Genomic DNA, 15,395 nt, shown 5'->3' on the forward strand with positions numbered 1-15,395 from the left:
CCCTTCCTCAAAACCCTCGACTGCCACCTGCTGGAAAAATGCCACAGCAACCTCCACCAATGACAGGGACAGAGAAACGGCGCCCCCTGGAGTTGTGCGAGGCGCAGCGGCTGTGTGTGTGTGTGTGTGTGTGTGTGTGTGTGTGTGTGTGTGTGGTGGGGGGGTGGTCCATGTCGACCCCAGCTCCTTCTCGCAGTGGGTCTAGAGGCCAACATCCAGGGCGGAGGAAGAGGCTGGCACGTCCCTCCACGGTGGGGGGAGTGCTTTCCCTCCAGCGGGGCATGGCCGAGCCCCGGGGAGATTGGGGGCCGGGGGAGGGGAGGGGAGTGGGGGCGTGGAGGGCGCTGCGAGGGCGAGTGTGGCAAGAGGCCCTCCGCGGCCCTGTGGGGGGAGGGTGCCCGCCCGCCCGCCCGCCAGCCGTCCCCCGGCCCTCCCTCCTGGCGCTCCCGCGCAGAGTCTGGAAGCTCCGAGCTGGGGGTGGGAGAGAAGCCCGAGGGGGACGGAACCCGCGGAGCGGGAAGTCGGGGCGAGGAGGGAGGAGGGCCGGGGCGCTTGGGCGGGGAGAGGGTGGCGGGGCAGGGGGCGCAGGGCCAGGCCCTTCACGTCTCCCACCCCTCCGTCCCTTCCCGGGTTCGGGCTCAGCGCTCGCGGCTTCCAAACTGCGCCGCCCCTAGGACTTGGCGGTGGAGTCGCGGCGGCGGCGGCGGCGGCGGCGGCTCCGGACAGCGCCCCCTCCCCGTCCCGGCCGCGCCTCCCGCTCCCCTCGGCGCCCCCGCCCGGTGCCCCCACCCCGGGGTAGGCGCCGGGGGTGTGGCCAGGGGCCCGTATAAAGTCCGGGGGAGTCGGTCCCGGGCAGCCGCTCAGCCCCCTGCCCCCGCCCGCCGCCCTCCCTCCGCCAGGGCCGGGCCGAGGATGCGGCGCAGCGTCTCGGCGGCCAGGCTCGCTCCCCTCCTGCCCGCTTGCTAACTTCCCCGGCTCGGTGCCTGCCCGTCCGCCGGACCGCCCCGTCGCCCCGCGCCCTCCTCCGGGTCGGGTCCTCCAGGCGCGTGTCTCCGGCCAGGCCCTGCGCGCCCGCACTCCCCGCCCGCGCCCCGCGCCCCGTCCTCGCGCGGTCATGCTGCCCCTCTGCCTCGTGGCCGCGCTGCTGCTGGCCGCCGGGCCCGGGCCGAGCCGGGCCGACGAAGCCATCCACTGCCCGCCCTGCTCCGAGGAGAAGCTGGCGCGCTGCCGCCCCCCGGTGGGCTGCGAGGAGCTGGTGCGGGAGCCCGGCTGCGGCTGTTGCGCCACTTGCGCCCTGGCCAAGGGGATGCCCTGCGGCGTGTACACCCCGCGCTGCGGCACGGGCCTGCGCTGCTACCCGCCCCGGGGGGTGGAGAAGCCCCTGCACACGCTGATGCACGGGCAAGGCGTGTGCATGGAGCTGGCGGAGATCGAGGCCATCCAGGAAAGCCTGCAGCCCTCTGGTAAGGTGCCCCAGCCTGGCTCTCCCTTCCGCGGGCCCCCGCCCCCCAGAAGCCCCTTCCCCAATTCCCTCCGGCCTGGAAGGCCCGTCCCCTGGAGTGGGGTGGGGGTGGGGGCGAAGGGCCCGGCTGGGGTGGGGGGGGGGGGGACAGACGCAGTCCTGTCCACGAGAGTCCCAGCAGCCTGTTGCCACCATCTCAGAGGACTCTGCCCCAACTGTCCATCTGAAACCTCCCAAGGTGGGGGCCAGATGGAGGGGGACAGTGTCAGAACCAGATCCAGGGCCTCACACATGCAAGACAAGTAAGTGCTTTACCGCGGAACCCCTCCCCCCCCCCCGCCCCCACCCCCAGAGTGCCTATTTGGGAAAAAAGGTGTCAGAGTAAGTAGCTCTGGAAACTGGACAATTAAGTGATGGGGTCAGCCTGCAGCTCATGAGGGGGTGGGGTGCCCAGGCCAGAAAAATAGAAGAGGTGGGGGGCTTCTGTTCTTAACAAGTGAAATTCGGGGCTGGGAAAGCCAGGCTGGAACTTGGGAGGCGGAGGGGGTGCAGTGGGACTGGCCTATTCTAGGGACTTTGTGGGGAGGGCATCACAGGTCCCCCATGTGACTCTGAGAGGTTCTAGAAGGTGGGCCCTCCCCTCTGGCAGGCCTGGGCACCCCCACCCATGCCTTTCTCCCACACGTGCCACTCGAGGTGCTGAAGAGGAGTGAGACTTGGCTTCCAGCCCAGAGCTGCAGAAACCTAAGTGGGGTGAGACAAAGAGACAGAGACAGAGGTAGAGAGAGAGAGACAGACAGAGACAGTCTCAGAAGGCCTTTTGCCTTAAACTTATTCTTTTCTGGGGCTTGGAGGGGCGCACAACGCTCACATCTGGCTCTGTTCTTAGCAATCTGAGTGCATCAAGTGGGCTCAGGAGACCATAGCGGGTGCTGGGGATCAAACCCGGGTAGCCCTGTGCAAGGGGGCCTTACCTACTGGACTGTCTCTCTGCCCCCACCCCCCGCCCCCAACTCATCCTTAGATTTTTCTCTTTTTTTTTCTCTTTCTCAGCGAGCATCTAGGCTTTGCCTTAGGACCTCTCTTCTCCCCCCACTTCTCTTTCTCTTTGTTCTTTGCTGTTGTCTCTTTCCCTCTAGTCTCTGCAAAGGCTTTCTCGAGTTCTCCTTTCCTGGCAGCCCTCAGCCCCTCCCCAGCTGTTCCCCTGCTCGAGAGGCTCCCCCCCCCCCCCCGCCCCCCTTGGCTGTTTCTGCTGCCTCTCCACCCCACCGCCTTCTCACACTTTCATCTCCCAGGGTTCTCCGGCTCACGGCTCACGACTGGCTTTGTCGTCTGTATTTCTGTCTTCTGGGTTACTCTTAGAAGCTCTGTCTGCCTTCTGGGTGGCTGCCTGTGTCTCGGCCTCTCTCTGTGCCCTCCCCGTGCCTCTGTGGGCGGCTGTCTCCTTTCCTGCGCTTGAAGCTTCCATTGTTGGGGCCCGGATGCAGGGACTCTGGCCCCAAGCTTCCTGCCCTGGGTCCCAGACGGCCCCACTTCCTCTCTCCGCCACATGTTCACGGAGGAGAGCAGGATGCAGGGAAAACAGGAAGGAGGTGGACCCCGGGGGTACAGGGGCCTCCATGCCCTTCCGGCAAGGGGCTGGCCAGGTGGTGAGAGATGGCTCAGTAGAAAACATCCCAGGAGAAAATGCCAGCCTACACCATCTTGAAAGAGGGTCCTGGGGGAGGCAGGGCTGCATGCCAGTAGGAGGAGGGGGCCAGCATCGGAGAAACTGGGAATGTGGGCTCTCCAGGAATGAGCCGGGGCACGCTCCCTTTGTTTCTTCCCAACTGGCCAGAGGGAGCCTGCCTCAAATTAGGGTGGCCGCGGAGATATGGAGTTGTTGGCACATTATGCACTCAGCCCTAAAAAGATGTTCTGGGTCCCTGCAGAGGGATAGGCCTAGGTGATCCCTATCACCGCCTCCCCCCCCCCCCCCCACCCCTTTCATTCTCCACCCCTGCAGAGTATCCAGGTGCCTGGAGAGGGAAGGAGGAAGCCTAGAGGACCCCAGGAGATGTGGCACCTGCTTGGCCAGCTGCATCCAAAGCCGCTCTGCCCCTAGGCATCCAAGTAGTGCTGGGCCCAGGGGCAGCAACTCTGGGAGAGGCGCCCCCTTGAGTTGTGCAGCAGCCGTGTTTGGTCTCTGCGGGACAAGCTGGCCGGAACTGGGCCCTGGGCCTGTTCTCCACTGTTCACATAAGCGTCCCCTGCACATGGGCCAGGGGCCAAGTGTGGCCGCCCAGGACCTGAGTATGGCCTCCCCTGCCTGGCGTCGCTGGTAGAAGGACCAGGTCTTTCTTCCTGACTTTTCTTCTCAGGGCTGAGCCTCTGCAGGTGATGGGGCCCAGCAGCCACTTGGCTGCCCCCTCCCTGGCCTCTGGCCTAGCTGCTCACCAAGTGCCCCAGGGGAGTGTCCCCCTTTCACCTCCAGCCCTTGCCCCACCCCTAACCCCAATCCTCCCATACCAGCTTTCAGAGCCAGGAAAAGGGCTGAGGGCCCCTGAGGCCCACAAAATGCATCAGAGAACTGGCCCCCAGCTCCTGTGATCGGGGATGGGGTCAGAGGTGGACGGTGTGTGGGTGTCTGGGGAGGTCTCGCATTGTGCTCTGGGTCCCCTGGGGGGCGGGGGCAGCACAGGGGGACTTGTAGGCTGGGTTAATTTTTAGTCAACACAGCAAATATTATGCCCTGACTTCAATACTGGGAACCGCGTCATGTCATGGGAACAGAAATTCCCAGAATATCTCTGCTGGGGGAAGGGAGGGAGCTTTGCTTTAGCTGGCAGAACTTTTTCCGCTTACAGACCCGGAGCGGAGGGTAGCTCTACTCACCCCCCTTTCCTGCTGGCTTTATTCCCCCTCTGTCTAAGGTAGGGGTGATGCCAGGGGTGATGCTGGAGCCCGCCTCACAGAGTTGGGGCGTCTCTCTCATGTGGAGTCAGAAGCCACTAGATGGGATGGAGAGGGTGGGAGCGAGGAGAAGATCGAATCAAAGCTTTAGTTCTCTTTGATACTGGGACTTGAGGGCACACGGGGCTCCCTTGAGCAAAGCCAGGGACATTCAGAGGCATGGTGGGTGGACTTTGGAGCCTTTTGCTGCTGTAAACATTAGAAGGACAGGTCAGCTGTCCTGTCTTCAACCTGAGCCAGCAACATGGCACGGGGTGAAGGGCCAAACCCCAGTGGCAGGGCTGGGCTTGGCTTGTCCAATCCAAGTAGTAGACAGAGGGACCGGAGAGATAATACAGGAGCTAAGGCACTTACCATACATGTGGCTGACCTGGGTTGATCCCTGGCACCCCATAATAGTCCCTGAATTCACCGCCACCCCCCAAGAGTGATCCCTGAGTACAGAGCTAGGAGCAAGCAATCCTCCCTGAAAATAAAGTCTTACTATGATAGGATGTATAAGTCTAGGAAAAATCCCTTTCCTGAATTCACAGCATAGAGCAACTAAGTCCTGCCGAGTTCTGGGTTCACAGAAAGCAGGTGAACAAGGGTCTGGAGACCCACTGAGGCAGCACTCAGGTGTGAACCTGCACTCACCTCTTCCCACTTCCTGAGGGGCCCTGCCCATCCCCCTGCTCGGGGCCTGTCCAGGCCTGTGTCTAAAGCCTGAGCAGGACTGAAAGAAATTTTTAACCAGCTCACGGAACTGCGACTGGAGAGATGGTACAGCGGGCAGGGCGCTTGCCTTGCCTGCCACCACCAGGAGTGATCCCGGAGCGCCAAGCCCAGAGTAAGCCCTGAGCACAGCTGGGTGTGGTCCAGAGAACAAAAACAAGTAGCAGATGCTTGCTCTAAAAAACCCTTGTGACCGCAAGCAAATTCCAGACCGGCACCAGCTGCCATCTACAAAGTGGAGGGCAAACAGTGCTGGGGCCGGGGGATGGGGATGTTTCCCAACTCAGGGCTGGGGGATCTTTCCCAGAAGTGCTGGGGGACCATGTGTTGCTGAGGATGACCGTCGGCTTCCCATGTGCCACGCATGAGCTCCAGCCCTTTGAACCATGTCCCTGGCCCCAAAAGACTTTTCTTGCTGGGCAAAAAGATGCCCCTTCAAATCCTAGGTGACACACGTGCCTCACTCTGGGTGTCTTTTTTTTTTTTTTTGGTTTGGTTTTGGGGACATACCCGGCAGGGCTCAGGGCTTACTCCTGGCCCTGCACTCTGTTGGAGTTCAGAGAACCGTATGTGGTGCTGGGGACCGAACCAGGGTTGTCCATGCACAAAGGTTAGCACCTACTTCTAGCTCTCCCTCTGGATGTCTTGATGGAGGGAGTAACCAGAGCTGAGGAGAAGTCAGGGCCATCAAACCAGGCTGCAAGGAAGCGGAAGGTGTCTTGTTTTGTTCATGGCCCTTGCTGCCAGCAATGCCCTAGCTGTCTTTTGGGATGCTTCCCTCCCCCTGTGCCTGGGTGTCGCTGGTCTAGCTCCGAGGAGGGACTGGGGTGGGTGACCTGGTCTCCCTCAACAGCCCCTGCTCCCAAACAGGCCTTCCCCAGGCCCAGAAGTCAGACTTTCCAGAAGGCTGAGAGGGCAGCACACGAGGAGGGAATTGTTCTGGAAGATGGCCCCCAAAGAAGCAGCACCAAGGAGCTGGAACTCTTGAGTGGGCAGGGAGGGAGCCAGTTGAAGATGCCAAGCCGGAGATCCAATGCTGCGACCCTCTCACCCTCCTGCGCTCAGGCCTGGGGGGAGGATCCTGGGGTGGGTCCCCCTATCTGCCAGTGAAGCAAGGCTGGGCAAGGACATGTTACAGATTAAAGGGAGAATCAACAAGCTACTGCCCTCCCCTGGCTGTGTCTGGGCCAGGCCAGTCCCCAGCGCCCAAGGGCATGGGCACCACGGCCCTGCGTGTTGGCCCAGCGTGTTGGTGCCTAAGCAAGCAGATCCGTGGTCCCTATAAGGCCCCATAAGCAGGAAGCTTCTCTCCCACCTGGTGCAGTCCACCTGAAGTTCATCCCTGAGCTGAGAAACCAGAGTGCTGGGCAGGGGGAAATCCGGGGGGAGGGGGGTGGGAGGCCGTGGGCACCAGGCTGCCTGTCTTCTCAGCTCTCTGCAAATCACCCCCTATAGATGCCCTGGGGTCCTGCCCCCCAAGAAAGTAAAGGTGTGTTTCCAGGCTCACCCTGGGCCCCAGGGAGCCCCAGGTCAGGGAGTGGATTGAGTTTGACTTCTTGTGACCTCCTGAGCAAAAGGCTAAACCCCGAGCCTTTGTCACTGGTGAGTTCTGCTCAGAGAAACTCATCGTGCAAAGTCCAGTTGCGGTGGGACTTGTCCTTCCCATCTCCGGATTCCTGAGGCCTCAACCAGTCTGGGCACGCCCGCCCTCCAGCGCGGGCTGTCCCATTGCTTTAGAAATCCCTCCTGGACTCCTTCAATCATGTTGCAGGCAGAGCCTTTGCCAAGAGGAACAAGTGTCAGTGTGCAAAGCAGTACTTTCTCTTGGCTCTTGGACCACAGCAGTTTCAACGAGAAGACCCTGCATGTTGCGAGGGTGTCCCTCAGTCAGCGCCGTGGGCTGCGTTCTGCATGTCCCCACGCTCCCTTCCAGCTTTTCCCCGACCCAATGCGGTTGCCTGTGTTTCCTCTCAGCCTCCATTGTGCTGAGCTCTAGTTTGGATTTTTTTAGGGTTTCCACTTCCTCTTCCTCTCATTCTCCAGCTCCAACCTAACCCTCCTCTCCCCCAGAAACACAGCATGAGCCCCAGCATGAGGCTCCCAGCTTCTGGCAAGGTGGACACAGTACATGTGTGTATGGGTGTGTGTGCGTGTCCATCTTCGTGTTTATATGTGTGCAAGTGTGTATGCGTGTATATGTAGGTGTGAATGAGACTGGCTAATCTGAACTTTGGGGGCCAGAATACTTCCTTGGGAGGGTTTTTAGGGAAAAGTCTGTATCCTTCATTTTTTTGGCAAGGGATGGGAGGGAAGGACCACATTTAGCAGTGCTCAGTGGACCATATGTGGTCCCCGGGATAAAACTGGGGTTGGCTGTGTGCAAGGCAAGTGCTTTCCCCTCTGTACTAAGTCTTCAGCTCTTCAGGATCTTTCTGATGCACCTCGTAGGCACAGCCCTGGTCTTCTGCAATTCATGCACCACTTTGGCCCCCAATACTGTCATGGAGGTCTTCCTTGATGTCTTCTTGACTGACCCTTCGGGACTTGATGTCACCTGTGAGGCAGTAATCCCTTGGGGACAGTCCTTGGATGCACAGGGTGGCATTTGTCTCTGCTTCTCTCCTTGATTCCCTTTTCTCACTTTCTTCCCAGCCTTAGAGACTCAGTTCTAGAAACCACTTTGGTGTAGGACCTTGACAATGACTGTTTGAACAAGGCCTGGCTTCCCTTGTTCTCTTCCCCACCCTGTACCCCCCGAACGAGGAGAATATAAAGAGTCCCCCTCCCCCCCTGCAACTAACTCCGGCTAGGCGGAAAATAATACCGTTTGACCCAGAGACAGCTCCGGGATGGCTGCCATGTGTGAGGGAACCTGCTAACTCCTCAGGAAAAAAAGCCTTGACGCAAACCAGATGCAGCCTTCTGTCTGGCTGCCAACATCTGGAATGCTGGCAGGACTTGAGCACTCGGCCGCCATGAGCTGCCCTGCCCGACCCAGCAGCTCAGCCTTGCAGGAGGGAGCCACCAGCACTTCAAAGGGGTTCTTCTCTACCCTTTATTTTATTGTTGTTTTGCATCGTTTTGGGGTGGCTCTTGGTGGTACTTGGGGGACCTTGTGGTATGGGGTGTTGAACTTGGTACTCCGGCATGTGAAGCTGTTCCTGCCCACTGCCTTTCTACCCAGCCCCTACTAATTTGTCTTGTGGTGCCGCCAGGGATCCAATGCAGGACCTCATACAGGGAGGCTTATCTTCTACATCGGCCACCCCCTTGGCTCCGGGATGGCTTTCTTGAGTTCAGGGAGCATTTCCAGGTGGTCCTAGGGAGAGGGATCACTGCCCCCCACCTCCAGACCCCAGCATCCTGGAGCAGAGATACAGACAGAAACTTTGCAGCACATCTGAATCTCTGGGTGAGGGGCTTGGGGATGGGGCTCTGAAAAGGTGTGTGAGGGTGTTCTCTTTTCCCTTGAGGCCTTGCAGAATGTTCCCACGCATCTCTCTCACTCACACTTTCACATGCACGCATTAAAGGACCCCCCCCCCCACACACACACACACTTTCTCTAGTCCAGCCAATGGGGAGTGCCTTGGGGGCCAGATTCTCATCACTCTTGACGATTATTCTGGCCTTTTGGAAAAGAGTCAGGAGCGCCTTGGATCTGGGGAACCTGGTCTGGCTCAGCCAGACACTGGAGAGAGCAGGAAAGGAGACAGGATGGGGAAGCAGCCGGGGCTAGTGAGAGGAGCTGTAGTGGAGGGGTGCAAGATCTCTCCTGCACACCCGCTTCTGCCTGCCTTAGACCTCCCTGAAGGGCCCAGGGGACTCTCCTGCTGGCAGGCAGCTCCATCACTTGACTCGACTCATCTGAGGGCTGGACTGGGTGGGGTGACGGACAAATCAAGAACTTCAAGAATATTCTCCTGCGGAGATGCAGGGGGCTGGGGAGTGGGCCGAGGGTTGATCTCTCTGCAGGTTTTCTTTCCAGGAAGAAAAAAGCAGGAGTGAGCGAGGCTGGTGTGCTGAGCCCTCCCCCCACTGACCTCTCCCCATCCCCCCACTGCAGATAAGGATGAGGGGGATCACCCCAACAACAGCTTCAGCCCCTGCAGCGCCAATGACCGCAGATGCTTACAGAAACACATGGCCAAAATCCGAGACCGGAGCAGCGGCGGGAGCAAGATGAAGGTCAACGGGGTCCCCCGGGAAGACGTGAGGCCTGTGGTGAGGACCTCTGCAGCCTGTGGTCATGGAAGGCAGACACACACGTGTGCACACCCCCGCACATGCATACATGCGCATGTGCACGCTCACACACACACACCACTGGCACTCCCAGATTAGGACATGTTCAAACCGTGCCTCCTCTGTCATCAGGACGGGGGTGCCTTTACCCCCCTTCATGAGAGGCTGTCTGGTTCACTGAGGTTGAATATGACCCTGGGTGGCCACCAGCAGAGCTTGTCTTGACCCTCTATGGGTCCTGTCTCTTCTCTTGGATTCTCCCCAACCAACTCAGGAGCTGACTCTGCTGGGCATGGGGCGGGGGGGTTGTCACTGGGCTGGGCTGTCCTTTCTGAGAGATCTTCCAACTGAATTTGGTGGTTTTCTCCCTCAGCTTAGAAATCACCCCCTTCCTGTCCTGTCCCCTCCCTCTCAGGAGCTAGTCCCAGCTTTGCTTTGCTTGGGGTTGCTCCTAGTGGTGTGTGTGTGTGTGTGTGTGTGTGTGTGTGTGTGTGATATGTGATAGGGGTTGGGGGGAAGATTATGCTGAACCTGGGCCTCCTGTAGACACATCCTGTGCACTCGCCCCTGGGGCCATCTCAGGGCCCTGCCTCTGCCCTTCTCTGAGCAGTTTCCTCCTCTCCCAGCCCCAGGGCTCCTGCCAGAGCGAACTGCATCGGGCCCTGGAGCGGCTGGCTGCCTCGCAGAGCCGCACGCACGAGGACCTCTACATCATCCCTATCCCCAACTGTGACCGCAACGGCAACTTCCACCCCAAGCAGGTGAATCTCTTTTCTTTCATCCCCACTGGCCCTGGCTTCAGCTTGGGGGCGTTCCCAGGTCTGCACAGCTTGGGGGACTCCTCAGAAAGGGAAGTTCTCTCTAACTCCAACCTGAATCCCTGACACCCTGGCCCACCCCTCCCCTACTCCCATAGTGATGGTGGGTCCCAAATCACAGATTCGGGTTAATGTGGTTCCTGGTAGACCAGTTATCCCATCTCCCTGTCTGGGCCACTGCCCTTAGAATTCAGCATCTGAGAACCTCGAGTATCTATTCCTACCAACATGCTCTCTCCAACCCTTCTCTGTTCCTCTTCCTTCTCCCTGAATTTCTGAGCATTCATCTGGGAATGGTGGGCCTGGGTCCTGAGGAGTTTAGGGGGAAACTGAGCCCTCACCTTCCCCCCAGTTGAGCAGCCAGACCACCTGGAGGTGTGACCGCTGGGGATGGGAGAGCACGGGAGGGAGCATAGGCAGAGGAACCTGGGTTGACCACCACATGCAGGGGGGAAAGTGAAGGTGGTCACCCAGGGTTCTGCTTGGAAGGGTGATGGATATGAGCCGGGAATGGGCTGTTGGTGGCCTGGATACCCATCTCCAACTCTTGGGCATCAACACACATTCCTCCACGCCGTACTCTGGAGACAAATCACAGAGTGGGCTGGGCCTGCAGAGCATAGCTAGGAGGGGGCCAGGAAAACCCTGGTCTGTACATCCCAGCATGATCAGGAGGTGCCAGGGGTTGGGTGCAGTGAGTATTAAGAAGGTCCCTTCTGGAAGCCACTGCCAAACCTAGCTCCAGTCATTAGCCCAACACCATTTTATTTTATTTTTGTTTTGTTTTGGGGGTCACACCCACTGTGCTCAGGGCTACCTCCTGGTGCTGCACGCAGGAGTCACTCCTGGTGCTCAGAGGGCCGTATGGGATGCTAGGGATTGAACCTGGATTGACCACCACATGCAAGGCAAACGCCCTACCCACTGTACTATCACTCTGGCCCCTTTATTGTTTTATTATTTTTTTTTTTTAGTTTTTGGGCCACACACTGTGGTACTGGGGCTGCTTCAGGCTCTGCACTCAGGGGTCACTTCCAGTGAGCTCCCAGCTCAAAGGACCACGTGGTGCATGGCCTCAGCCACTTGAGCACTGTCTCCAGCCTCTTTATTGGATCTTTGTCTCAACAAAAGAAGTGCTCCGAATTAAAAGAATAGACTTAATCTCTTAAAACAGTTTTTGACAAAAAATTTGTAGAGTCCACACAACTTTCTCAGGTTTCCTTTGTTTGACATAAGTGTGGAATGTTGGTTACATTGCAGGAATGAATATTGCTACATTACTATTATCATTGTTATTATTGTTTGGATTGGGGGCCACTCTGCAGTCCTCTGGGACCATACAGTGTTGGGACTCGAACCTGAACTTCCCATATGCAGAGCCTGTGCTCCATCCAGCCTTTTGGGTTTTCCGTATTTTTGGAAATTTTTTTTTACTAAAGCATATGGAAAATGTTTTCCAAAACATTAGAAAATGTTTTCCAAAACATATGGGTTTTCCATATGTTTTCCTCCCCCAGTTTTTATTCCACTGAAAGTTCTTACTCTTGATCATTTATTCCTAGGCCAATTCTCTGGAGTGAAGACACTCTTCACTCCAATTTCTTTCTTTTTTCTTTCTTTCTTTTTTTTTTTGGTTTTGGGTCACACCTGGTGATGCTCAGAGCTTACTCCTGGCGCTGTGCTCAGGGATCATTCCTGGTGTGGCTCTGCGGACCATATGGAGTGCCGAGGATCAAACCTGGGTCTGCCATGTGCAAGGCAAATGCCCTACCTGTTGTACTATGGCTCTAGCCTCTTTACTCCGGTTTTATTTCTGACTCTCACGTATACCTTTGTTTCTCCTGCCCTCCCCTTTTCCACTGTCTAGTCCCAACCCACACATTAGTCTAGCTACTTTTTCAGAAAATTATTTCTGGGCTTCTCAAGCAGTGCTTAGGGTCAGTTCCTAGAGATTCTCTGATAACTGAGCTGGTTCAGGGAAAGGACCTGAGGATACTGTACTGCTTAGACCCTGCAGTTCTGGGGACCCCAAGGTGACCCCAGCAGTGCCCAGGGGCCACCAGGACCACATCCAGCATGTGGTGCTAAAGATGGAACCGGGTGCAGGGGGCCCCATATATGCCCTATTATCTATGCCTGTACTCTCTCCCTTGGCACATTCTGAGTTCCTTCATTGTTCTCACCTTGACGTTTTGTTGTTGTTGTTTGGGGGGCCACACCCGGTGACGCTCAGGGGTTACTCCTGACTCTACACGCAGGAATTACTCCTGGAGATGCTCAGGGGACTATATGGAATGCTGTACAAGGCAAATGCCCTCCCTGCTGTATTATTATTCCATCCCCGACCTTGACCTTAACTTTACCCAAGTTTCCTCTCTGACCTGGGCTCTGATCTCACCCAACTCAAGTTTTAGTCCTATTTCCCAATCCAGGTTAAACTCTTATCCTGGCCTTACCCCAACTCTAACTTGGACCCTGCTCTTCCCTATACTCTGATTCTTTTTTGTTGCTCACTGGAGGCCCCATGCCATGGGGAGTCGGGGTGGCCTAGTCAGTGCGGCCCCTGGGATCGAGCTCAGGATCTCATGCTTGCCCTGGAGGCTTTCTAAGCTGCTGAGCTGTCTTCGGGGACCCTTCTTGCTGAGCAGAACTCTCAGATCATTTCTGAGAGAAATAGATCAGTACTTGCAGGTGGCACTGGGGTTTCAATTGCATGAAAACTCCCAAGCCAACCTCTGGAGTCCCCATGACCCCATTCTTAAAGTTCTTAAAGTCCCAATTCAATCAGATACACACACTGCAAGCATCTTTCACCTAGGTGGGGTAGCCTATCTTGAGTGGTAGAACACATGCTTAGTGTGCCCTAGTCCCTGAGTTCAGGCCCAGAACCATGTATGGCCTGTCAGGTGTGGTCCCTAGTTGGGGAGCAGTGGGAAGAAAGTCAGAGAGAGAGAGAGAGAGAGAGAGAGTTCTGTTCATCTCATCAGATCCCTAGCCTCATTAACCTAGCAATACCTTCAAGGTCTATGGATGCAGAAATAGAACTGGGTTTAAGGTGCTTGCCTTAAATATGGCTGGTCTTGGTTTGAGCCCTAGAACCTCATAAAATCCCTCCAAGCATGGCTAGGAGTGGCCCCTAAGCACAGAGCCAGGATTATCCTCTAAGCACAGCCACATGTGTCCAACACAAACACCCCTAAAAAAAAATCCAGGGACCCAGAGAGATAGTATAGTGGTACCTCTCAGTGCAGAATCACGAGTAACTGGGCCCTGAGCAATAGTTCACTGGGTAGGGCGTTTGCCTTGCACGCAGCCAACCCGGGTTCAATCCCTGGCATCCCATATGTTCCCCCGAGCAACACCAGGAGTAATTCCTGAGTGCAGAGCTAGGAGTAACCCCTGAGCATCACTGGGTGTGAACCAAGAAGACAAAAAATGAATCTTGTAATCTCTGACTGAGCATTGCCGGGTGTACCCACCAACTACCAAAAAAGAACAGATCCAGTCTTGCCCGGGCAGAGAGGATTTCCTCAGAGGTCTATCTTCAATGATGTTCGCTAAAGCCAGGTTCTCTTTATGCCAGTGGGCTCAGAGGGTCTGTACCTCAGAAAGCGTCAGTACTCAGGGTTCTGTGGGGCAGCTGCCCATCTTGGGGGCTGGGCTGGGCTTGGGGCATGGGGCCTGGGTACTGACCTCTCTTACTCTTGTCTTGGCAGTGCCACCCAGCCCTGGACGGGCAGCGCGGCAAGTGCTGGTGTGTGGACCGGAAGACAGGAGTGAAGCTTCCGGGGGGCTTGGAGCCCAAGGGGGAGCTGGACTGCCACCAGTTGGCTGACAGCTTCCGAGAGTGATCTCTGCGAGCAGGCAGGGGACTCCGTACCCCCAACTCCCCCACCCCCACCCCCTTCCCCTGGAGGCTGCAGAGCTGACTTGGAGCCTACATCTGAGTCCTGGTTCTGCCTTTGGCCCAGAAGTTTCCCTCTGGTGTGTGTGTGGGTGTGGATGAGCACGAGTGTGCCCCTGGAGTTAGAGTTAGCCCAGGCCTAGGGGTGTGCTCCCAGGTCCCAGAGCGCCTGCGTGGCGCCCAAGGACGTTCCCCGTTTGATCCCGGTTTCCTTTTTGCCTCCTGCCATCTAAAACCATTTATTGACTACATAGTACAGGCCAGCCCCAGGGCTCTTCCTCCTACTTCCTCTGACTTGGGCAGGCAGGCTGGTTCCTGGGGGCGAGCACGGGCTTGTGGAGAGGAGAAGCCCCATTAGCAGTGAGCAAGAAGAAAGTAGCTGCATGTCAGGGCCCGGTCCCCACCCTGCAGCTAGATCTGAGGTGCAGGTGGAGGGGAGTGGGGGTGGCAGGTGGCTCAACCATCAGACGCCAAGTCCGCTTTGACGGCTCTGAACTGTGGGCCCCCCCATTCCTGCTTCCCAGATCCCCTCGGGAGGAGGAGGTGCAAAGGCAAGCCCACCTTGGGGTCAGATGCTGCGCCATCCGCTTGGCTGCCTGACAACCCTGCTAAGGGAGAGGGAAGCGGGTCCGAGGAAGGTTTGCATCAGGACAGGAGGAAAGAATGGGGGTGTCAGTTGAACTGCATACGGGAGATGGAGATGAGGACCCATCTGTTGTGAGAGGTGACTTCTCCCACTCTCCCTACCCCTTGCACACCCCCCAGGCTCACCCTTCTTTAGGGATTCACTGCCAGCCTCCCCCGAACATCTCCTGCATCTCCCTTTCCTTGCTTCTGCCCAGGCGTTTTCCAGCCTGATGGATAGAAGGAGACTTAGAGACCCACCCGCTGGCCATGATGTCTTAGTCCTTTTTTTTTTTTAACAAAATAGAAGAAAATAATAATAAAAAAAAGAGGAAAAACCAAGACAATTGTATTTGGTGATTTTCTTTCCAGTTACAAAAAGGAATGCTCTAAGGAGCCTTGGTGGGGGCCCTTGGTCCTGTCAGACAAGGTAAAGGACCATGAGGCTTAGCCAGCCCTTCTCATCCTCATAGCCTCTTCCTGGGGTGGGGTGTCTCCCTGGCCCCCAAGTCTGTGTTCTCTGTGTTCAGAATCCTGGTGGATAAGCAGTGTTTTTGGGAATGATTGCATTTGGGGGAGGGCAGTTGGGATCACACCCAGTGGTGCTCAGGTCTTACTTCCAGCTCTGCTCAGGGCTCCTTCCCTCCTAGTGGTGCTGGGAATCGATCTAGGGGTA

The 15,395-nt window shown here is 57.2% G+C and overlaps 1 protein-coding gene across 1 annotated transcript; it reads left to right on the forward strand.

The window, feature by feature from the left end:
* The first annotated feature begins 543 nt into the window (after window positions 1–543).
* On the forward strand, window positions 544–15,066 carry IGFBP4 (insulin like growth factor binding protein 4). The gene is made up of 4 exons (XM_056127912.1): window positions 544–1,463; window positions 9,195–9,352; window positions 10,000–10,134; window positions 13,908–15,066. The coding sequence occupies exons 1-4, from the start codon at window positions 1,115–1,117 to the stop codon at window positions 14,040–14,042; spliced, it is 777 nt and encodes a 258-aa protein (XP_055983887.1). The 5' UTR covers window positions 544–1,114; the 3' UTR covers window positions 14,043–15,066.
* Window positions 15,067–15,395: the final 329 nt, after the last annotated feature.

The sequence above is a fragment of the Sorex fumeus genome, unplaced genomic scaffold, assembly GCF_029834395.1.
Source record: "Sorex fumeus unplaced genomic scaffold, SorFum_2.1 ptg000063l, whole genome shotgun sequence".
Lineage (NCBI taxonomy): Eukaryota > Metazoa > Chordata > Mammalia > Eulipotyphla > Soricidae > Sorex > Sorex fumeus.